The sequence below is a fragment of the Miniopterus schreibersii genome (genome assembly GCF_964146895.1).
Source record: "Miniopterus schreibersii genome assembly, chromosome: 18".
Taxonomy (NCBI): domain Eukaryota; kingdom Metazoa; phylum Chordata; class Mammalia; order Chiroptera; family Miniopteridae; genus Miniopterus; species Miniopterus schreibersii.
The window spans coordinates 219,516-240,928 of record NC_138121.1 but is presented as its reverse complement, the minus strand read 5'-3'; the positions used below and the strand labels follow the sequence as shown (position 1 = coordinate 240,928).

Sequence of the window (21,413 nt, the reverse complement as noted above, 5' to 3'; positions counted from 1 at the left end):
AGTGAGGGCCCTCTTCCTGGCTTCGCCGGCCGCCCAGAGTTGGCCAGACAAGATGGCCGCCGCCTGCGAGCGTCTGGGCGCGGCGCGCCGCGGGGGTGTCTGGGAGTTGTAGTCCGGTCCCGAGCGCTGACGCACTTCGCCGTGGGGCGACCGGCGCCATTGTGCGCGGCGCGCGGGTGAGTTCGCGGGAAACTTCCGCCCGTCGGAGACTGTCTGGTGCTCGACTTTTCTGCAGTCCTCCTGCTGCGGGTCCCGGACGGGCGCTGTGGTCGGTGACTGGGGTCCCGGAAAGAAGGCAACTTCCCGCCGGCTTGGGCCGGCCCGCCCCCTCACCCCCCGGGCCTGGGCCAACTCCGGAGCCAGCCGAGCGGACTCCCGGCGCATAAGGAACGCGGGAGGGGGTTTCCTGTCGCCCGGGGCCGCGGGCGTCTTGGTGCGGGGAGTAGGTGGAGACCTCGCTGGGCGTTTTCCCAGGCGGGGGCGGGCCTCCGCCCAAGGACTCGGCCTGTCGGCGTTTCCCTCTCGCCCCCACCTCCCGGATTCCATCCTCTTAGGACTCGGCCCGTTCCCACGGAACCCGTTGAAGAGGAAGGTATGGCCTCGGGGCCTCCGATGGCCTGGTTCCATGTGAGTAGAGGCCGTTTTGAGTTTCAGTGCACCCCTCGGTTTGGGCGGGGGTGGCCGCATGGTGTGGGTCGCCACCCTCCCTGAGATGCCCCAGGCCCCAGAGCCTCGGGCAGGGCGAGGGCCCGGGCTCGAGAGCCCCGCTGGGTGCGGGAGCCGCGGGCCGCTTAGCCTTCCGAGGGAGCGCTTACTGCAAAGGGCCCTCACCGGGGACTCTGATTTACCTTTCAAACCGGGGAGACTCTGACGGTTCTGAGCAGGGGTCGCACAGACTCGTTTAGATTTCAGCAGCAGCTCGCGTCAAGTAAGAGGTGGCACGAGCTCAGCGCTAGGAGGAAAGGTGCGTCCTTGGCAGTGGAAGGAAGTAGCGGCAGCTCCGGGGCTGAAGGCTTGGGTGCGAGGACTCAGCGCACGGAATCCCCTAGGAGGAGACATGCACGCTGGCGCCAGTGTTGGAATCCCCAGATGAATAAGAAATGGGGCGGTTTTCAGAAAATTAAGAACCCTCTTCAGCCTCATGTGTTGTCCTTGCTGTGACCTGAATAGCGTCCAGCTTGGATTTGCTCAGTGTCGTAAACAAGAACACATGATGATTCCCCCGGGATGCGCTCAGGTCGTCTTGTAGACTGTGCCTTCCTGTTCTCAGTCACCCACATCCTGTCGTTGTGAGTGATGACAGGCCCTGGCTGAACAGAAACCTGTGGGTTTCAGGAACCAGTGACTTTGGAAGATGTGATCCTGGGTTTTGACCCGGAAGAGTGGGGATTGCTGGACCTTGAACAGAAGTCCCTGTACAGACAGGTGATGCTGGAGAACTACAGAAACCTGGTCTCAGTGGGTAAGACTGGCCTCCATGTCAATAAAGATCTGTGCTTTGCTGCTCGATTGTGGTGCCACTGAAGTGTGTGTCTGCTTGGGCTCAGCCTGAAGGGGTTAGAGCGCAAGGGTCAAGGCCTTGGAGCTTGAGGGAGAGGGCTTTCCTTTGTTGCCATGGGGAAAGGGCACCTTCACATGTGACTCCTGAAGCATCACCTAGTCCGCTCCTCAGAGTGAATACCAGGGAGGTGGTGTCTGTTCAGCAGCTCAGGGTGGCGTCACAGACCCTGATCCCTCCCTTCTCTGCGGTCTGTGTGAAATTTTCCATTCTTAGCTTGGTAACTGCATCACTGTGGCACCAAGCATCACGTCCCTGTGAAAAGCAGAAAGAAGGGGAGGGGGCAGCCTAGGCTGGGGCTGTTTTCACAGCTATCGTATTTAGGAAAAAAGAAAATGCGTTATGGTCCCCACTGACAAATTTCCGTTTATGACTTGCTGGCCAGAACTCAGTCCCACTGCCACCTTTACCAGCAAGGGAGTCCAGGAAAGCAAGCCGCACACAACGGCGATGGGTGGCTTATCACTGCCCTAGACCAGAAGTCATGTTCCCCTAGGGGACAGCATGGGCCAGAGCAGGGACGCATTTTCTTCCTTTCAAAGACCCCCACCCCCAAGCCCTGTCTCTTTTCCCTTGGGCAGAACATCAGCTTTCCAAACCAGATGTGGTATCTCAGTTAGAGGAGGAGGAACAGCTCTGGTCGGTGGAGAGAGGAATTCCTCAAGACACCTTTTCAGGTGAGAACCAGGCACGTGGGAGTCCCAGCAGGGAATGGGCTGACTGGTTGGTCAAGGACTGGTGTCTTAAAAAATCAGGTGGACAGAGGAAACTCTAGGTGGGGTGCTGTGGTGAGTGGCTGCGGACACGCTGAATCAAGCCCTGGCCTGGTTTTCCTCTGGCCTCGGTCAGGGATGTACTGCTTGGTTGAACATGAACCTGTTGCTGGTGGTAGGTTAGCTGCACTCCTCGTCGACTGCCCTCCCCTCATATAACCACCACTAACTGATGTGTCTCTGTCCAGACTTTTTTTTCCGTGTTTACATATATGTTTATGAATACACTGTCTCCAACTTGACAGTTCAAAATAATTTTTTGACTTTACAGTGGTGTGAAAGTGATACCCATACAACCTTTCTGTTTGTTATTTTCAGTACAGTGTTCAACACTATTAAGCAGGCTTTGTGCTACATGATTTTGCCCAGCTATAGGCTAATGTAAGTGTTCTGAGTGCGTTTAGGGTAGTCTGGGTTAACTGCATTTTCAACTTAGGATATTTTCAAATTAGGATATGTTTATTGGGATGTAACCCCATCCTAAGTGGAGGGGCATCTGTGTATATTTATATTTTGGGGTGTCCTTAACATAGACAGGTCTGCTGCTTTGTAACAGATGTAATGTAGTCCATATTTAATTTTTTTCTCTTGGTGGACATTCAAGTTGTTGCAAAAAACTTCCTTGCATCCTTTTATTTATTTTGCACATTCAAGTTGGGGTTTTTTGTAGGTTAGGATTTCTAGAAATGGAACTTCAGAATCAACCAAGATGTAAACTGAAAATCTGGTAGCAACAAATTATTGTCTAAAATCTTTTAAAATACATGTAGCTGCTCAAGAACATGAGAGCTACTTTTTCCTTTAATTGCCAGTGCTTTGTAGTGGTTTTTTTCAAGGTTTATATGTCTAATAGGAAAAGATATGTTGAGTTGAGTTCACTTTTCCCTTATCAAATTACATATTTTTATAAGTTCGTGATGCAACATATGTATTTTTTCTTTTGTGAGTTCAGGTTACCCCCCCCCCTTTTGGTGCACCTATATATTATAGATGTTAACATTGCAAATAGACCAACACAATAAAATATTCCTATTCTAGGTTTCGTATCATACATAGGCAGATTGTACAAGTACTTCTTTGTTTTCTAGTAGTCTTTTTGTTTAGCTGGATGTTTTATTTATCTGGCATTTCTTCATGCATATGGTGTAGGACACAAGTTCTTTCAATACCCATTCTCTGACTAGGTTCTTCCACTTACTGGAAACAGTGTTTATCATGGACTAGGTTTTTGTCGTCGTTAATCCTCACCTGAGGATATTTCCTCATTGATTTTTAGAGAGAATGGAAGGAAGGGGGAGAGAACATCAGTGTGAGAGAGACACCAATTGGTAGCCTCCTACACCCGCCCCAACTGGGTCCAGGGATCGAACCTGCACCCCAGGTATATGCCCTTGGCTGGGAATCAAACCCAAAACCCTTTGGTGCATGGGCCAACACTAACCACTGAGCCACACAGGCCAAGGCTATCATGGACTATATTCCCGCAGTCATAGAGTGTAGGCCTTCTTGGTCTCTTCTTGATCTGAGTAAACACCATGTTGCTGTGCTTATTGTAACTTTATAAGTACTTAATTTATAACAAACTTGGAAAAATGGTAGTTCTTCTCATTAATAGAAATATACTATACTCTTAGCTGTTCTCAACCACCTAATTTGCCAGATGAACCATTAGCTTAGCAGGGTTCTTTGAGAAAATCTTGTTAGAACATGAATTAGATTTGGTTGGATTTAGCAATCCCTTCTCACATAATAGGTGTTTCTATTCGACTTTTGACACAAGGGTACAAAGCGGGATCTGGCCTCACTGCTACGTCAGGCCTTGCCAGTACTGTTGGTCTTTCGTTGCAGCTGATGTCATCACTCAGGTTAATCCTCCCTTGTGGTCTTCCATAGTTCCATGAACCTGTCATGCAGCTAAATTCTCTTCATTAATTTTCTCAGTACAAAGTCGTTTTATCAGCAAGTATGAGGGCAAGGCAGTCGTATTTATTTACTTATTTACTTGACTACTTTTGAGCAGTCATGTAAGCACATTAGTCACAACTGGTACTTCCAAAACACTGTGAAAGAGAATGTGAAGAGTGAGTGGTCTCTGACTTAAGTGGGAAAGTATCTGGGTTTTGATGACCATGATGCTTAATTGAGCTGATTCAAGTCAGTTTTTATCTGGATAGTTACCTGGTACTTTCTAATAAAAATCAGTAGCCCCAATTACCCCTTCAGAACCTTCCAAGGTGATCATAGGGATTTTCTCCTTTGAACAGTCAAGACAGTGACATAATAAACATTGAAGCACCGTTGTAATGTGGTGCTGGCATCCAGCGGCATTTTTTAGGACTTCTACATCAGTATTCATAGCTTAAGTTGAGGAGGTGAGTGGTTTTCTTCTTTGTGTCTGCTGTCTTTGTCATCTTTTATATCAGTGTGCTGGCTCAGTAAAGAAAACTTTTGATATTCTTCCTTCCCTATGTTCAGCTGCAGCTTTCATAGGAGCTGGCAGTGTTCAGCTGTGGAATCTGTGCCTAGCTCCCGTCTTTGGTGATGACCTGTTCACCACAACACAGACTGGAGTCCCTGCAACTCTTTGCCCCCTTTTTCTGGACACCATGTTTCAGCATGAGTGGCTCAGCATTAATGTTTTGTTTTCCATATTCTGAGTCATTCCTTTCATTCTCTACATTGAAAACTTCCATTTTACCCATTAGAACAGGTCACTAAACTAGATCTGACCTGGAAGGTCCCCAGCAACACAAGTACTTTATATGTGCCCACCATGGTTCCTGTTCCCCCTGGTTGGACCCTTGATCCTGCCTCCTAATGTCTCTTCCCATCTTTGTGGCTCTGGCTGTGTCAGGTATGTGTCATCCTCCCTGGAGTTTAAGTCCCATATCCTGAGGGGCCAAACCTTCCAGCCTGCAGTAGTTTCCTGACTCTAGTTGCCATGGGAGACAGTGGGCGCTTGTAGTTCACATGCTGAGGTACGGGAGATTTAGGGATGGTGTCTAAAGCAGAGACCATGTGCACGGAGGTTCACCAGGACACTCCCCTCTGGCCAGGCCTGAGGTGATAGGTGCCTGGCTCATCTCTATCAGTCCTTTCTGTCATGTTTCTCCCCCTGCTTCCCCTTCACCTCACAAACACCTGTGGAAGTCTGCCTGTGTCCTGTGCACTATACTGAACACTCTGGTAGTGGAACAAAGACCTGACATAATTGCTACCATTGTAGGCTTATAGTCAGGTAGTTACAGCCTTCTGCAAACAAGTTACACAGGTGTAATCATGTTGTACAGATAAATAGTGGTACATACTGAGGGAAAAGAGTGTGGTGTAAAGCAGGAGCAGTGGGGAATTACTCTAGAGGAGGTGGTCAGGGCACTGCAGGGGTGAGATTTAGGCGGATTCCTGAAAAAGAATTCTGCAGACTTGTGAGAACGGTGAAGAGTGCTAGCAGTTTTGCTCAGTGGTTAGAGTGGCGGCCCATGAACTGAAGGGTCCCAGGTTTGATTCCAGCCACGGGCACGTACCTCAGTTACAGGCTTGATCCCTGGCCCAGTCAGGGCACATGTGGGAGGCTCTCTCACATCAGTGTTTCTCTCTTTCTCTCTACCTTCCACTGTCTCTGAAAAGCAATGAAAAAAAATATCAAGTGAGGGTTAAAAAAAAAAAAAGTGGTGGTGAAGACAAATTCCAGGCATGGAGACAGGGTTTGAGGTGACTGAGAATGGAACAAGCTTGGCATATTCAGGGAACAGGAAGTCACCCAATGGGTAGGAGGCAGGTAACAGGTGTATTGACATGCAACTGAAGTTCAGAAGGGCACACAGGGCCTCCACTTTGGGGGTGGTTTGATTTTCAATGAGCAGGTGTGTGTGTGGCTTTTCACAGCTCACTGTGGGGGCTTGAGAAGAAAGAACTGTGGGAGAGTAGTTGCAAGCAGGCAGGGGGCCATGGTGGCATCTGAGGAAGAGATGATACTTGGCCTGACAGAGGAGCAGCAGAGTTGGGGAGAAGCTGGCTTGGGGCTTCTCCCTACTCATAGATGGATTCAGTGGGGCTAGGTAATTGACCAAGGGGGCAAAAGAGGAACCTGCTGATAATCCCTCATAGGTAAAGGCTTCCAGGGATTTCCTGTGACTAGCCTTTGTTATGTGTATATTTACCACATACATTCTTTTTGTGTATCATTCTTAAAACGCAATAAAGAAGGACCTTGGCATTATCCAATGACATGGAGGAGCCTGGTAAAGGCATAGATATCTGAAGGGTGGAAATTAGAGGTTTTGTTTTTCTTGTGATGTTAATCATAGATGTTTGGAATGGCATATTTTACTGCTACAGGAGACAGCCATCTCTTGCATTGTTCTCTTTCTCCCCCAACACTGCTATAGCTGTGCCTCTGCTTAATGCAGAAAACTGGGAATGAATAGAAAGCTAGGCCTTTTTTTTTTTTTTAAAGTTTTATTGATTTTTAGAGAGAGAGGAAGGGAGAGGGACAGATAGAAACATCGATGAGAGAGAATCATTGATTGGCTGCCTCCTGCACACCTTCTACTGTGGGTTGAGCCCACAACCCAGGCATGTACCCTGACCGGGAATTGAACTGGTGACCTCTTGGTTCATGAGTCAACGATCAACCACTGAGCAACACCAGCTGGGCAAGGTAGGCCTTTCTGAAGCAACTCAGTTTGCATGCCTCTCTGGCTCCCCATGATTGCAAAAATGGCAGCATAGGCATCAGTTGAAGTAGAAGGAAACAGTAAACACTTAGGACAGATGACAGTCATCAAGTAGATACTGATTTGGAAAGATACTGTGAAGATAAGGAATGTGGAGAAATATTTGATGGCACTCAAATCTTCAGCCATCACACAGTATTTTTTTCAAGCAAGTATTACCATATGTGTGGCTGAGTAGAAAACTTGACACATAATCTAGATTTAATCCTTATGAAAGGAGTGAAGTAAAGACAGTATTTTGAAGGTCAATGTTGTAGAAACACCTGCAGGACATTTAACTTTCTTGACTTTTCAAGAAATTAAGCAGATGTGAGCTAAAATATGAATGTGGCAACTCTCTAAAAGAGTACTAGCATTAGTAGAAAAAAAACCTGAGAGGAGGAAATTGTTTTGTTGGAAGAGAAGGAAATCCTTCTCTAGATTTCATCCTTTGTGGTAGCCTGCAGGGATTCACATGGGAGTAAAGCAAACATGGGGAATAGAAAATCAGTTGTCTTACTCAAAGGATAGATAGTTCATTCCAGAACAAGACTGAAGGTTAGTGTCAAACTCTTTTTTCAGCTCATCTTGGCCTACTTTAAGACAGGGCTCACATGGGAGACCAACATGCAGAGACTGGAGGAAGTCCTTTTTATGAGTTTTTTCCACATGAGAACTCAAACGGACAAAATCCCAGGAATATGATCATAGCAGGAAAGGCTTCTGGTCCAGTCAGTTTTGAGAGAATTCATACTGGACCCAAAAAAAATCTAGTCATATGGAAAAGTTCTTAGACCAAATAATTACATCTGAGAACTCTGAACCTTGGGGATGTGACTGCTGTGGAAAAGGTGCCATGCGTAGCTCTCTCACTCATCATTACAGGTCATACTGAACATGCCTGAGAATGTAATCAGTGTTAGGAAGGCTTCAGGAAACACACAGCCCACTGGCAAGCTCTTCAGTAGGAGTCCTCATTATGTTCAACAACAGAGGACTCATATGAGCGCACAACCTCAGTGTAATCTGTGCAGGTAATAACCATAGCCTTAGTCTCACCTTATCTAATAAGCAAACAAAAAACCTTACACTGAAAAGAACCAACCACACTGAAGAATAATGAAATGTTTCACCATTTTCACAACAGATAAGTCATACAAAATGCACACTGATGATAAAAATGTGCAAGTAAAACAGGTCCTATCTTTTTCAGCTTGTTCTGTTATCTGACCTGAACATCTAGAACAAATGCTAAATAACATGAGTGAGAACAGGCATCCTTATTTTGGTTTGTAATGTGTCCCCAGTTGCTAAGACAGTCCCTGAGTCTCTAGCTCAGGAAACTGTTGAGTAAGTGGCTGAAGAAACTGCAAGAGGCACCTTCAAAGAGAGGAGACTTTGAAGACAAGGCCAGGCTTTGAGATGAGAGTGGGTGAGGGATGATAAAGGAAATCTGGAGATGACATAGATAGTGCTACGACGAACTCTTGAGAGGCTCACGTCCTTGGAGATAGGGCCAAGAGTCTAGGATCTTGAGTGACTATCAAACACGTTTTAGCAAGAACTCAGCCTAGCAGAGTGTGGTCACATACTGTGCAGTCTTTGAGAACACTTTACATTCTCTGTCACCTTCCATGTATTTGTTTTGTTCTCTAAGACCCATGTAATCTTGATTCTTTTATCTGGGGACCACTCTCCCAGATATCCAGATGTGGTACCCAGGATAATTTCAAGGCCTGAAATGCCTTACCTATTAATTGAATCTGAAGGAAAACAAATGAACTAATAAGCGTTTGATGTAAACATTTGGAGGGGGAACCTCCAAAAGTCCTAAGAGAAAAAATGATTAAGATCAAAGCAGGAATAAATGAATCAGAAATGCAGAAGAAAAAAATAATCCAAGAGCCCATTTTGGGGGATAACTGATTAAACAAATAAGAGGAAAGCTAAAAAACTATACAGATATTCAGCAACATGTAGTTGTTTTCATTATACTACTATGCACAGATGTTACAAAGGATGAGCCAGCTCTGTATACTATATGAAAAAATCTCTAAGATATATGTTTCTTAAAATGTCTTTTAACCATGTGTATCTTACATATATATAGATATGTGGATGCACATTACTGTTCATGCCTTTTTCTTAAAAAACATACACATAAAATGCACAAATATGAATGTGTTGATTGCTTATCACTGGAAGAATGTAGACATTGATAGGCTGTGATAGCCCCTGCAAGAAGGAAACTGGGTGGGAGGTTACCTTCCGCTTTTAGAGGTGCTGCCCGTAACTATGCCAGTTATATCTTAGTACTGACCTGGGCAGAGAATATCTTCCAGCTTTCTATTAAAGATAGTTTCCACAGAGCGTGAACAGTTCAGTGACACACCACCACAGACTGGCATGCTAATAGGTTCTTCTGGAAAGTGTACATAGCATTGTTCTCACCAAAGCACAAAATAAGTATTGAAAAGGTGACAATATAACTCCTTAACAACCACCTTAAAAAAAGACTAATCCTGTGAAATAGTAATGAGTTCAGAAATGTGACAAATTACAAAATAATACCGACACTAATAGTTTTGCTTATACCAGTAATAACCAATTGAATACAGATGGAGGAAAGATTTTGTTAATACTTTTTTGAAATGGAACCTGAGAACAAGGCTCAGTTTGAAGAAAGTTTCATCAGTGGGATATAGAAGACCTGAATAGGTCTAAGTATTGCCTTCTGAGGGCATACACAAGCTAGCAGTGTGTCACGTTCTCACTTGACTTAAGCCCTACAGCCTCTAGGGAAGTGCTGCTGGAGCCATTCTATCTGTGGGAGCAGGAATGCACTGCCTGTCCAGCTGGTCGGGAAGCAGCAGGTGGGGATGTAAACCAGGTGTCCTCTTACCCAGTGGCCTGCACTTGCAGCCACTACTCGCTCCCAAGCAGATGGGGACTCTTTAGCACCAGCAATCCTCCCAAGATAATTTATACATAGGACACAATTTCAGTGCCAGTGAGATTTTCTGGAATTTGACAGAAACAGGAAATCCAGGGAGATGGCTAAAAGGTCCTTAGAAGCCCTGCTCTGTCAACAACTACTGCTTAAGCATCTGCTAGAGTGCCAAGTACCATTTCAGGTGTGGGTCACAGCGATGAACTGAGTGGTAAGGCCTGTCTCCTTGTGCCTCCTTTAATTCCAGAGCACATGTGGCTGATTGAATTTAAACAGACTAATGTGAACATACCAGGTCAGTTCCTCAGTCGAACTGGCCATCTTTCAAATGTTCCTGGGTCACCTGCAGCTAGTGTGCAGATCTAGAACATTACCTTCAATAAAGTTCCCCAATAAAGCTGCTGTAGAGGTGGAGAGGTGACAATAAGTAAGTTAATGGACCAGATACTTTGAAACGACAATCAGTGCTATGAAGAGACATTAAACAATGGGACATGCTGGGGAGGGTAGGAAGGCGTGTGGGGTTTAGAACTGGGCAGGAAGACAGCTCTGAAGAGGTAACACATGAGCTGAGAGCTGGATGGGGAAGATGCTGGGAAATACTACCAGGCAGATGGGTGGCAAATGTGAAGACCTCTGGATGAGAGACACGGGCACATCTGAGAAAAAGTAACATGGTGTCTATGAGAAGTCCCCTTTGGTGTAAAGGGTGTAAAAGAACAGGGTTAGCATCCCACCTGCTGCGTTCCCCCTGTGTGGCCTTGGGAAGGGTTCCTAGCCTCTTTCAACACGGATATTCTTTGTGTAAAGGCTGGACACTTGTTTACTGGGACTGTGGTAGTGTGAAGTCCAGGTCCTAGGGGGCCTAATGAAACGGTAACTACTGTTGTTGAATCAAAGGCTTTGGTGTAAAAGTGATCATCCAAACCTTTAGCAGATCCTTCTCTGGGCCTGGCTTTGGGGTTTCCGGTACATAAAACTCAGGTGGCAGCCTCAGCAGTCCAGTGGGGGTGTTAAACGGTCATTGTAATTAGGTTATGCATCTGTGGGCTGGTAGCCACAGTATACCTGGTTAGTCGCCAGCATTCCGTAGGAAACTGCACTGTGAGGGAGCCAGCTTACCTTTGAAGGGAAGCAGCTGAGAGACGGAAGGAACATGACAGAAGAAAATAGCAGCTCCGGTCAGCCTTTACTAGTTGCAGGTGAGTGGATTACATTGCCCAAGTTCACCAGGGTCATTCTGCTGGTGGGTTTAAAGCCAGGACCATTGTTCCTCCACAGATGATTCAACCTGTGATTTTTTAAATTTACAGTGGTGCCAAAGCAATGTGTTTTCAGTAGAAACCATACTCCAAAGTTTTATCTTTTCCTGGCTAGTGATAGGTGGGTGATACAATACTGTCGAAATGCTGGGCACAGTCTCAGCTGCCAGTCAGCCATGTGATTGCAAGAGTAAATCACAGTACACCCTGTTGCCAGCATTTGTTTGGATACTGTGTTTTCCCATCCCATTAAGTCTACAGAACGTTCATCTGTTCTGGTAAGAATTGGAAGGTTGTGGGCTAAAGTAGGGTTCTGAGGCGTTTAAGGTAGGCTGGACTCAGCTGTGATATTCAGTGGGTTAGGTGTCTTAAATGCATTTTCAACTTAGGGTGAGTTTATAAGGTTTTAAGTTGAGGAGCATCAGTACTTGGAGCTGCAGCTTTTGGGATTATTTTTATGGTAACTGAGGAACCTATGTTGGCCTGAACTGGGTTGTGGGTTCACTGTGGATCCTCGGCACCATAAGGACTGGCAGTTCCTGACACCCAGACCCAGAAAGGTTGTACGGCTTAAAACAATAAGAGTTAAAATTTTTGAGCAAACATTCAGTGCAAGACTTCGAAAAAGCACCCTGTTGCCCCCAAGGATAAGAGAAGATACTAAATTTGTGACCAACATTAAAGGAAAAAAGTTAGAAACTGAGTGGGGGTAGTGAGATGGAGTAAGATAAACAGAGCCCGGCAGTTATTTTAAGGGAGAAGGCCCTCTGGTTAACCGCGTAGAAAACGAGCATTTTTAGAAATCAGGGAGCTAGGAAGCAGTGCGAGAATGAAGGCTGCTCTTAGGGTCACGGATGATGATTGCTCGGCGCGGTGCCTGGCCCGGCTCGGAGCCGCTGGGGGCACTAGTCAGGCTGCGGTCCCGGCTTCCGAGTTACCCGGACGGAAATCTCGAGCCTACGAGCTTCCACTAGAGAAGCGAACTCTGCTTTCAAAGCCGTCATCTGGGTGGGGGAGGGGTGGGAACTCCTGAAGTCCTGAAGAGCCGGAGGCGCTAAATGCTAGGTAGCTGCAGGTAGTACACGTGAGTTAGAAAGGCGAGCCCCAGAAGGAGCCAGGGCAGCAGCTCAGGTCAGGTGACGCGGTTGGGGACGGCGGGTCGGAGGCCGGTCGCTCTTACCAAGGCGGCGGTCACCGGGAATTTGGGACCGGGCGTCCGGCGGACGGACGACCAAGTCGGCCAGCCTAGCGCAGGGCCTGTTGCGCAACCCGCGGCCCCACCCGCGCCGCGCGGGCTTCCGGGGCCCTCGCTTCCCGGCGGCGCGCCGACGGCCCGCAGCACCCATGAGCTGGTGGGCGAGACCCGCCGCCGCGGACGAGCCAGGTCTGAAGGGCGCTGGGAGGCGGCCGGGAGACCGGGAAGCCCTCCGGGGAGCGGGGGGATGGGTGGGAACCCCGAGCGCTCGCCCTGCCGCGCGGCCCGGAGGGACAGCCCTGCGGTCGGGGCGCTGCGCCGCTCCCGTGGGCGCCGTCGCGGGGGGCGGGGGTGGCGGGGACCTGCGCGGGCCTCGCCGACGCGGGGTCGTGAGGGCGCGGCCGAGCCCCCGGCTCAGCGGGGCGGCGCCGGAGGCCGTGCCGCGGGGGCTGCTGGGAGGTGTGGTGCGCGCGCCGCGGGGGCTGCTGGGACGTGTGGTGCGCGCGCCGCTGGGAGGGCGGGGGCCGCGGGAGCTGCGTGGGCGCCCGCGTCGGACAGGAGCGCGACCGGGAGCCGCTGCTCCTGGGACTGCCTCCACTTCCCTTTATCTCCGCTTTTCGGCCATAGCCGCAGTGGCTCCTCGCTGGCGCTCGCCCGTCCCGCCTCTGCCTCGCGGGCAGCAGCTTCCCTGCGCTGTAGCCGCGCCGCCGGTCAGCATGACTCGGTGCTTCCGTGGGGATCGCGGCGTCGCTCGGGTAACGCGTCGGGGCCGTGACCCCCCGGCCTGCGCGGAGCGTCCCCGCGTGGACGGACAGGGGCCGCGCGCAGACCCCAGGGAGCCAGGCGGGCTGGTCCGAAGTGAACTGAGCGGGGAGCTGAGGGCGGGTGGCCGGCCCCTCGGTTAGACGCCTCCCCAGCCGAGCCGCCGCCCAGCCGCCCGGCGGCCCTTCGTGGAGGGTGCACGCCCGGCGGCCCGCGCTGTGAGACACCGAGTCCTCGCCCTCTCCGCGGCCCCCGGAGCGCAGGCGCCTCGCGGAGCCACAGACCCTGTCGTCACGGTGCAGACTGTTGGCTGCTGTAAACTGTTGGCTCCCCATCTGTCATCTTACTTTTTATCCAACCCAATGGGTTTCCCCGCTTTGCTTTTTAAAATATACATATACTTTTTATGTCCAAAACTTTTATTTACTAAATCACTCTTTGAGGTTGATTTACGTAAGATAATTTCAACAAATAAGATTAATGAACAGTTGTGGTATACAATGTACTTCCCTCTAGAAAAAAATTTTGTAAGTTTTTTAATATAAATGTAGGTTTTAAAAAAAACATTCCTTATGCATTACTAGCATAATAAAATAAAAAATAAAAGGATCTGACTCAGAAACAAAGAGATGCGCAGGGCTAGAGATGGGGAAGGGGCGGAGCTTCCACGCCCTCCCCAGGTCGTCGTTGTCCCCAAACCTCCACATGTTCACCTGCTCCGAAGCTCTCTGAACTCGTGTTTTTGGGTTTTGATGGAGGCTTCACTATATAGGCATGACTGATTAATCAAACCCCAATCTCCTGGATCCCAGGTTGATGCTCAACCACTGAGTCACGCCCAGCAGGGCTAGAATTTCCTTTTTATTTTAATTTTTACTTATTAACTTTGAGAGAGAGAGAGAGAGAGAAACATCAATTTGTTGTCCGCTTATTTATGCATTCGCTGGTTGATTCTTGTATGTGGCCTGACTGTGGGGATCAAACCTGCAACCTTGGCATGTGGGGATTATGCTCTAACCGACTGACCTATCTGGCCAGGGCCCCTCCTTTGCATTTCAGAGCCATGCTGTAGTGCTGTTCAGCAGGTGCTCTCCTGGACTCGGTGCCAGGACACAGAGCCCCTGCCTTTCCCAGACAGCCTCATCCTAGGCCGCCTTGGGGGCAGATCAGGTTCTGTTCCCCTGGAGGGTGCCACAGGCATGTGCCATAGGCATGTACCGTGTCATAGGTCTTCTCAGCCTTTATTGCCTCTCTTTTTTTTCTTGCTGTATTGAGATAATATACATAAAGCTCACCCTCTGAAAGCGTATACTTCAGTGCTTTTACTGTATTTACAAGGTTGCACAATCTAATTTCATTGCTATAACCTAATTTTAGAACATTTCATCATCCCCAAAAAGAAACCTCATATCTGCCCTGGCCAGGTGGCTGAGCTGGTTGGAGCGTCGTCCCGTATGCCAAAAGGCTCAGGTTTGATTCTTGGTCGGGGCATGTATTTGGGGGGGGGGGGCAACAGATAGATGTTTCTTTCTCTCTCTCCCCCTCTCCCTTCCTCTGTTTCTAAAATCAATGGAAACGTAACCCCCAAACCCTTCAAATACCCCCTCTACTGAAAACCACTAATCTACTTTCTGTGCTTATGTATTTGTCTGTTTTCAACATTTCAAGTAAATGGAATCATATACTATGTGGCCTTTTGTGTCTGGCTGCTTTCACATAGCATAATGTTGTCAACATTCATTCTATAGCATGTATTAGCACTTCATTCCTTTTTATTGTCAAATAGTATTTCACTGTATGGGTATATAGTTCTTGGGTTGATACATATTTTCAGTTCTCTTGGATGTATACCTCGGCATGGAACTCCTGGGTCATAATACAACTCCATGTTTAACTTTCTGAGGAGCTGCCAGCTCTGTGTTCCTACCAGCACAGTGTGGGGCTTCCAGCTTTTCTGGATCCTCACCAGCAGTTGCTACTGTCCCTCTTTGATAATAGCCTTCCTATTGCACATTGTTCACACCCTGTTATGTGAAGTGGTACCTCACGTGGTTTTATTTTGCATTTTCCAGGTGGCAAATGATGTTGAGCATCTTTTCATGTGCTTCTTAGTCATCTTCTTGCTCTGTTTCTGATTTCCAGGGTGTTCTAAGGCTCAGCTGGACCCTCACTTGGATCCTCATACTACTGGGGACCCCCTGATGGAGATCGAGGTTGTTGAAGTCCTCACACTAAACAAGGAGGTCGCTTGTTCCCGGAATGCCCGGATCCGGGCCCTCTATGCTGAAGATGAGGGCCTGAGCCCAGAGGTCCTCGGGGAACCTGCTCAACCACCAGACAGCCATCCATGCCATCCAGCTGACCGTGAGGCTGCACGCCAGCGTTTCCGGGGCTTCTGCTTTGAGGAGGCTGCTGGGCCCCGAGAGGCCCTGGCCCAGCTTCACGAGCTCTGCCACCAGTGGCTGCAGCCTGAGGCGCACTCCAAAGAGCAGATGCTGGAGGCACTGGTGCTGGAGCAATTCCTGGCCGCACTACCTGGGAAGCTCCGAGTATGGGTAGAATCACAGCACCCGAAGGACTGCCAGGAGGCGGTGGCCCTGGTGGAGGATGTGACCTGGATATCTGAGAAGGAAGGTAGGTGCAGTGAGAAGGTGGGGAGGGGGATGTTCCTGTAGGGGATCTTGGAGGATGTGGTCCTGCCCACTGCATCTACGCAGAGAGTACCTGCCTCCCCCACGTGTTCCTGAATCAGAGCTTGAGATACTTTCTTGCTGGCGTACCTGCCATTGCTTCTAGATCAAGGGTTTTGAGAATGGCCTCCCCCCTGGAGGCCATTTTGTGGAAATGGAAGGTCTCAGGCCCCACCTCAGAGTTATGGAAACCCTTGGGTGGGGTGTGACACTGCATTGTATAAGGACCATCCACCCACAGGCTTCTGATGGAAGCTCTTGGATAGAGGGCTTCCTGTCATCCCTTTGGGATCCTTCCTCACAAGCCAGTGGGAACCCTGATATCAGTCACACAGGCATATTCCTGGGGTGCCTTCTGACGTCATCCACGTGGTGGGGGCTGTGGAGACAGTGGTGACCAGGACACACAGGACTCGTGAGCTCAACAAGCCTTCAGTCTAGCAGCAAAGACAGGAATTTGACAAATGAATGGGTTGGAAGGGTGCTGGAAGAGGGGCCTGTGGAAACCAAGTTGCTGTAGCCAACACCTGGTTTGGAGCAGAGCTCAGAGGTGGCAGGATGGATGTGCTAGGCAGGGGAACATCCCCTGTGCAGGCCCAAGAAGGGAGCTGTCACAGTGTATTCCAGAATCAGAGAGGTTGAGTCTGTCTGTGCCAGAAGGAAGCACACAGCCAGTTGGCAGGGCCCAAGGGAAGTGTTACTCTAGCACAGCAGGAGCTGACCCCTGAGTTCCAGGTACCAGCAGCAGGATCTAAAAGAGCTTGCTTTTTTTTCTTTTTTTTTTAAAATTAATTTTCAGAGAGAGGAAGGGAGAGCAAATCATTGATAAGCTGCCTCCCACATGTGCCCCAACTGGGGATTGAACTCTCAACTTGGGTATGTGCCCTGCCCAGGACTCGAACCCACCACCTTTTGGTGTACAGTATGATGCTCCAATCAACTGAGCCACACCAGCCAGGGCTGAGGGAACTTTGTAGATCCCAGGCTGCAGCATGGTGTGGCTGGTGGGCCAATGGGTTGCAATTTTGTTTCTTTATTATTTTTATTTTTTGTTATCCCTCACCTGAGGATATTTTTTCCATTGATTTTTAGAGTGAGAGGGAGGGAAGGAGGGAGGGAGGGAGGGAGGGAGGGAGGGAGGGAGGGAGGGAGGGAGGGAGGGAGGGAGGGAGGGAGGGAGGGGAAAGACGAGAGAAAGAGAAACATCCATGTGAGCGAGACACATCAATCAGTTTCCTCCTGCGTGCACCCCGACTGTGCCCTGCTGCTGGCCTTGGCTGGCTTCACTTACAAGCAGGTTGTCTCTGTTTCAATCCTCCCCACATGGAATTTCTTTGTAAATGTTCCCCCAAAAGTCTCTGCCTCTGATTGGCCCCATGTTCTTCATTCCTGATGCAGTCATTGTGGCCAGGAGGAAGCGATGGTCTGGTGGGCCAGCCAGGTCACATCGTGTGTGCCCCTTGATAATGAGAGTCAGCTCATCATTAGGAAGCCCGTGGACCATGTGGGGACATGTGAAGAAAGTCGGTGTTGAGAGGGGCCACAAGGCCGAGCAGGGCTGTTTCCTGGGTTAGAGGAAACTTGGTAGAATTCGTATCAAGGTGGTGTGTTGGGAGAGTGAGTCTGGCCCTGGGGGCCAGGGGATTCCCTCCCTCCACGTGGTGTCATGAGGGGGTGGGGGTAGAGGACTGAGAGGCCAGAAATGGGGTCATTGCCTCTGAGGAGGTGTGAGGCCAGCTGCTGAGGCGGAGGGGGGAGGGGAATGAGGAGGCCCCGTGGGTCCCAGAGAGACCTGGACTGTCCTCGGGCTGATTACACTTGGCTGACCCCTTGTGCTAATGTCTCCTCCCAGCATCACCTTCCCTGGACCCTGCCTGCTCTGTGGAGACCACAGCCCAGCGGGAAGAAAAGGAGAGCAAGACCACCTGCCCAGAGAAGGCACTGCCTGAGGTGAGTGGGGAGTGTCACCCTCTCCATCTCTGGGCACAGAATCCCCTGTGAGGTGGGCCCACCCTGAGGCCTCCAGGGCCAGGACTTTTAGAGTTTCTGGGCTTGAAGGGTAGGGGAGCCCTTGTCCTTCAGAATGAACACCCAGGGGTTTATGACTGAAACAGTCGTAAGATTCCCTTCAAAATAACCCAGAGCAGGGGTGTGGACAAAACAGGGCTGTTGAGGCTCACAGAGGGCCCCAGCCACCGTGTCTGTGTGACACTGGTCAGGGCTGCTGCTGCTGCTGCTGCTGGAGGTCGCTTACACCTGCCTCTAGCCTAGGCGTGAACATGCGGGCTCCTGAGCAGTGAGTGGTCTGGTTGGGGCTTCAGGCAAGGCTGTATTCAGTGGCTCCTAGGTGATAGGGTGAGGACTTTCTCCAGCCCAACTTTTTGTTTAAAGAAATGTTTTTATTGATTTCAGAGAGAGGAAGGGAAGGGTAGAAAGAGATGGAAACATCAATGATAAGAGTCAATGACTGGCTGCCTCCTGCAAGCCCCCTACTGGGGCTTGAGCCTGAAACCCAGGCATGTGCCCTGACCAGGAACCCAACCCTGAGCTCCTGGTTCATGAGTCAACACTCAACCACTGAGCCACGCCGGCTGAGCTTTCCAGCCCATTTGTGGCTCTGCCCCTTGTGGGCAAAATACCTCCCAGACCCAGGCAAAGGGCAGTGGGGAGGCCTCTTCCTCCTGGAGTCCTTCTCAGCCCCTCAGAAAGGACTGATCATGCCCTGACCAGTTTTGTTCAGTGGTTAGAGCATCAGCCCATAGACTGGAGGGTCCCAGGTTCGATTCTGGCCAAGGGCATGTACCTCGTTACAGGCTCGATCCCCAGCCCTGGTCCGGGTACATGCAGGAGGCCACCAGCCGTTGTGTCTCCCTCACATCAATGTTTCTCTCTCTTCCCCCCCTTCCACTCTCTGAAAAACAATGGAAAAAATATCCTCGGGGGAGGATTTAAAAAAAAACAAAAATACAACAAACAAATGAGAAAGGAGTGATCGTGGCTGCCTGGGGGATGGCCCCACTCCCAGCAGCTGCTGTCCCATCACATGGTGAGGTTCCCCAGGAGCGGGACCCATGTGCAGAATTGTGGGAAAAGATGAGCTGGACTCAGGTGTGGGTCGGCAGAGGCAGTTCGCTTGTAGCACTTGCAGCTCTTAATCAAGTCGGGACTCTGCCTCCAGCCCCAAAGTCCGGTTTTGTGAGAAAAGGCCCATTGGACCTCTTCCAAGTCAACGTTTCCAACAAACCCCAAAGCACAGGCATCTCCTCCCTGCACAGCAGGCTCTGTCGTGATGCCCCAGCCAGCCTTTCTTCTCTCCAAGCTTTTAATGACTCCCTGCCCCTCTTGCTGAGTAGATGCACAATGTGTGGCATTGCAGGAACCAGTGACCTTCCTAGATGTGGCCGTGGACTTCAGCAGGGATGAGTGGGAGCTGCTGGGCCCAACACAAAGGACTGAGTACCATGATGTGATGCTGGAGACCTTCAGACACCTGGTCTCCGTGGGTAAGGCCTTGCCCACCCAGGCATTCCACCCTTCGAGGACAGGAATGCCATATGGGCCCCAAGTTGGGGCTTGCCCCATCTGTGAGCCCAGCTCCAGGAATGGGCGTGCCCTCAAGAGTCCCTTGCAGCCCTTGCTGGGTGGCTCAGTTGTTTGGAGCATCGTCCTGTACACCAAAAGTTTGTGGGTTCAATTCCCAGTCAGGGCACATACCTAGGTTGCGAGTTGCATCTCCAGTAGGGGTGGCACCTGCGGGAGGCAACCAATTTATGTTTCTCACATTGCTGTTACTCTCTCACTTTAAAAATCAATAAAGAAAACATATCCTCAGGTAGGGATTTTTAAAAAATCCCCCAGTTTTTGAATACTTAATTATGTTATACTCTCAACCTACTTCAGCATTTTCTCTCTGCAGATTCCACACCTTTTGGTTTCTTTCAGGGTGGGAGACTACACTGGAAGGCAATCAGTTAACCCCAAAGTCAGCTGTTCCTGAGGCAGAACCAGCCCGTGACCTGAAAGTGGAGGAATTCTCAAGGGCCGAAGCCGGGTCCTCTAACTCTGGAGAGGCCTTGCAGGGTGGGGTCCTGGAAGTTCGGGACACAGCACTGCAACCTGTGGGGCTGACTCAGGAAGAATCCCTCTCTCAGAAGCAGCACTGTGACAGCCCCAAACCCCAAGCAAACACGGGTCTTGCCGCAAGCCATGTTTCACTCCAAAAAACTCTACCTAGGAAACACTTGCACAAGCGTAGTTCACAAGTTAAAATGGCAATACATAATTCACATGTAAAAATTCATCAGAAGAGCCACAAAGGTGACAAAGCCAGGGAAAGTAGTGGTTGTGGGCTCCTCGGCCGGAGCACCCAGCAGGTTACGTTCACAAAAATTCATAAGGGGAGCCAAGTGTGCCGATGCAGCGCATGTGGCAAAACGTTCCGGAACCCAAGATACTTCTCTGTACATAAAAAAATCCACACAGGAGAGAAGCCCTACGTGTGTCAGGATTGCGGGAAAGCCTTCATCCAGAGCTCCTCCCTCACACAGCATCAAAGAATTCATACTGGAGAGAGACCATTCAAATGTCGTGAGTGTGGGAGGACTTTCAATGACCGCTCAGCCATCTCCCAGCACCTGCGGACTCACACCGGAGCCAAGCCCTATCAGTGCCAGGTCTGCACAAAGGCCTTCCGCCAGAGCTCCCACCTCATCAGGCATCAAAGGACCCACACCGGGGAGCGCCCCTACACGTGTAACAGATGTGGAAAGGCCTTCACCCAGAGCTCGCACCTCATAGGGCATCAAAAGACGCACAGTGGGGCCAGGTGTAAGAAGAAACACCGACCGCCTAGTGCTAAAGCCTGTTGAAGAGACGCTGCCTGTTCAACCCAGTCCTGCATCAGAACCTGAATGGGAGTGATTGGGATTCAGAACTATGAAAAGCAGCTTTGAATACTGATGTTCTCAAGACCAAAGGACAACCAGGGACACCAACCTGCACAGGCCAATGAAATGGTGGGGCATCCTTGCTAATGAATGTAACAGTTGGAAAAACAGATTTAATTTTTTTACTGAATTGACTTGCAGTTATACTTTGGTTGTGCACTGATAATATATTTGTGATAAAGTATTTATGTGTATGAACAGGGACTGAGAGAGGAGATGGATAAGTAAACTATATTTCTGCAATAGAATCTGTGTGTGTATTTTTCTATTTAAATGTCTTTTCATTACTGTTTTGATAAATACACAGTGTTAACACAAAAGGATGGAGCCCTGGCCAGGCCGCTCAGCTGGGTGGAGTGTCATTCAGGACACCGAAAGATTTCGGATTTCATTCCCCGTCAGGGCACATAGGGGAGGCAGCTGAAGGATGTTTCCCTCTTACATCAATGTTTCTCTCTCTCCCTTTCTCTCCCCGTCCTCATGTGGGGAAAATCCATAAATTACAAGACTTAAGTACACATTAACCAAATGCAAGATGTGAACCTTGTTAAAATCCTAATTT

General features: G+C 49.5%; 1 protein-coding gene across 5 annotated transcripts; it reads left to right on the top strand.

Moving 5' to 3' along the window:
• The first annotated feature begins 115 nt into the window (after positions 1 to 115).
• On the top strand, positions 116 to 21,097 carry ZNF274 (zinc finger protein 274). Of its 5 annotated transcripts, XM_081119864.1 has the most exons (7): positions 129 to 627; positions 1,336 to 1,462; positions 2,140 to 2,235; positions 15,358 to 15,849; positions 17,758 to 17,855; positions 19,282 to 19,408; positions 19,848 to 21,097. In XM_081119864.1, exons 1-7 carry the CDS (start codon positions 595 to 597, stop codon positions 20,771 to 20,773), a joined length of 1,899 nt encoding a protein of 632 aa, XP_080975990.1. In that variant the 5' UTR covers positions 129 to 594; the 3' UTR covers positions 20,774 to 21,097. The 5 variants fall into 5 exon arrangements, with proteins under 5 accessions (XP_080975992.1, XP_080975990.1, XP_080975991.1 ...); XM_081119866.1 differs by lacking the exons at positions 1,336 to 1,462; positions 2,140 to 2,235 and having other exon boundaries at positions 116 to 627; XM_081119865.1 differs by lacking the exons at positions 129 to 627; positions 1,336 to 1,462; positions 2,140 to 2,235 and adding an exon at positions 12,195 to 12,642.
• The last annotated feature ends 316 nt before the right edge of the window (positions 21,098 to 21,413 follow it).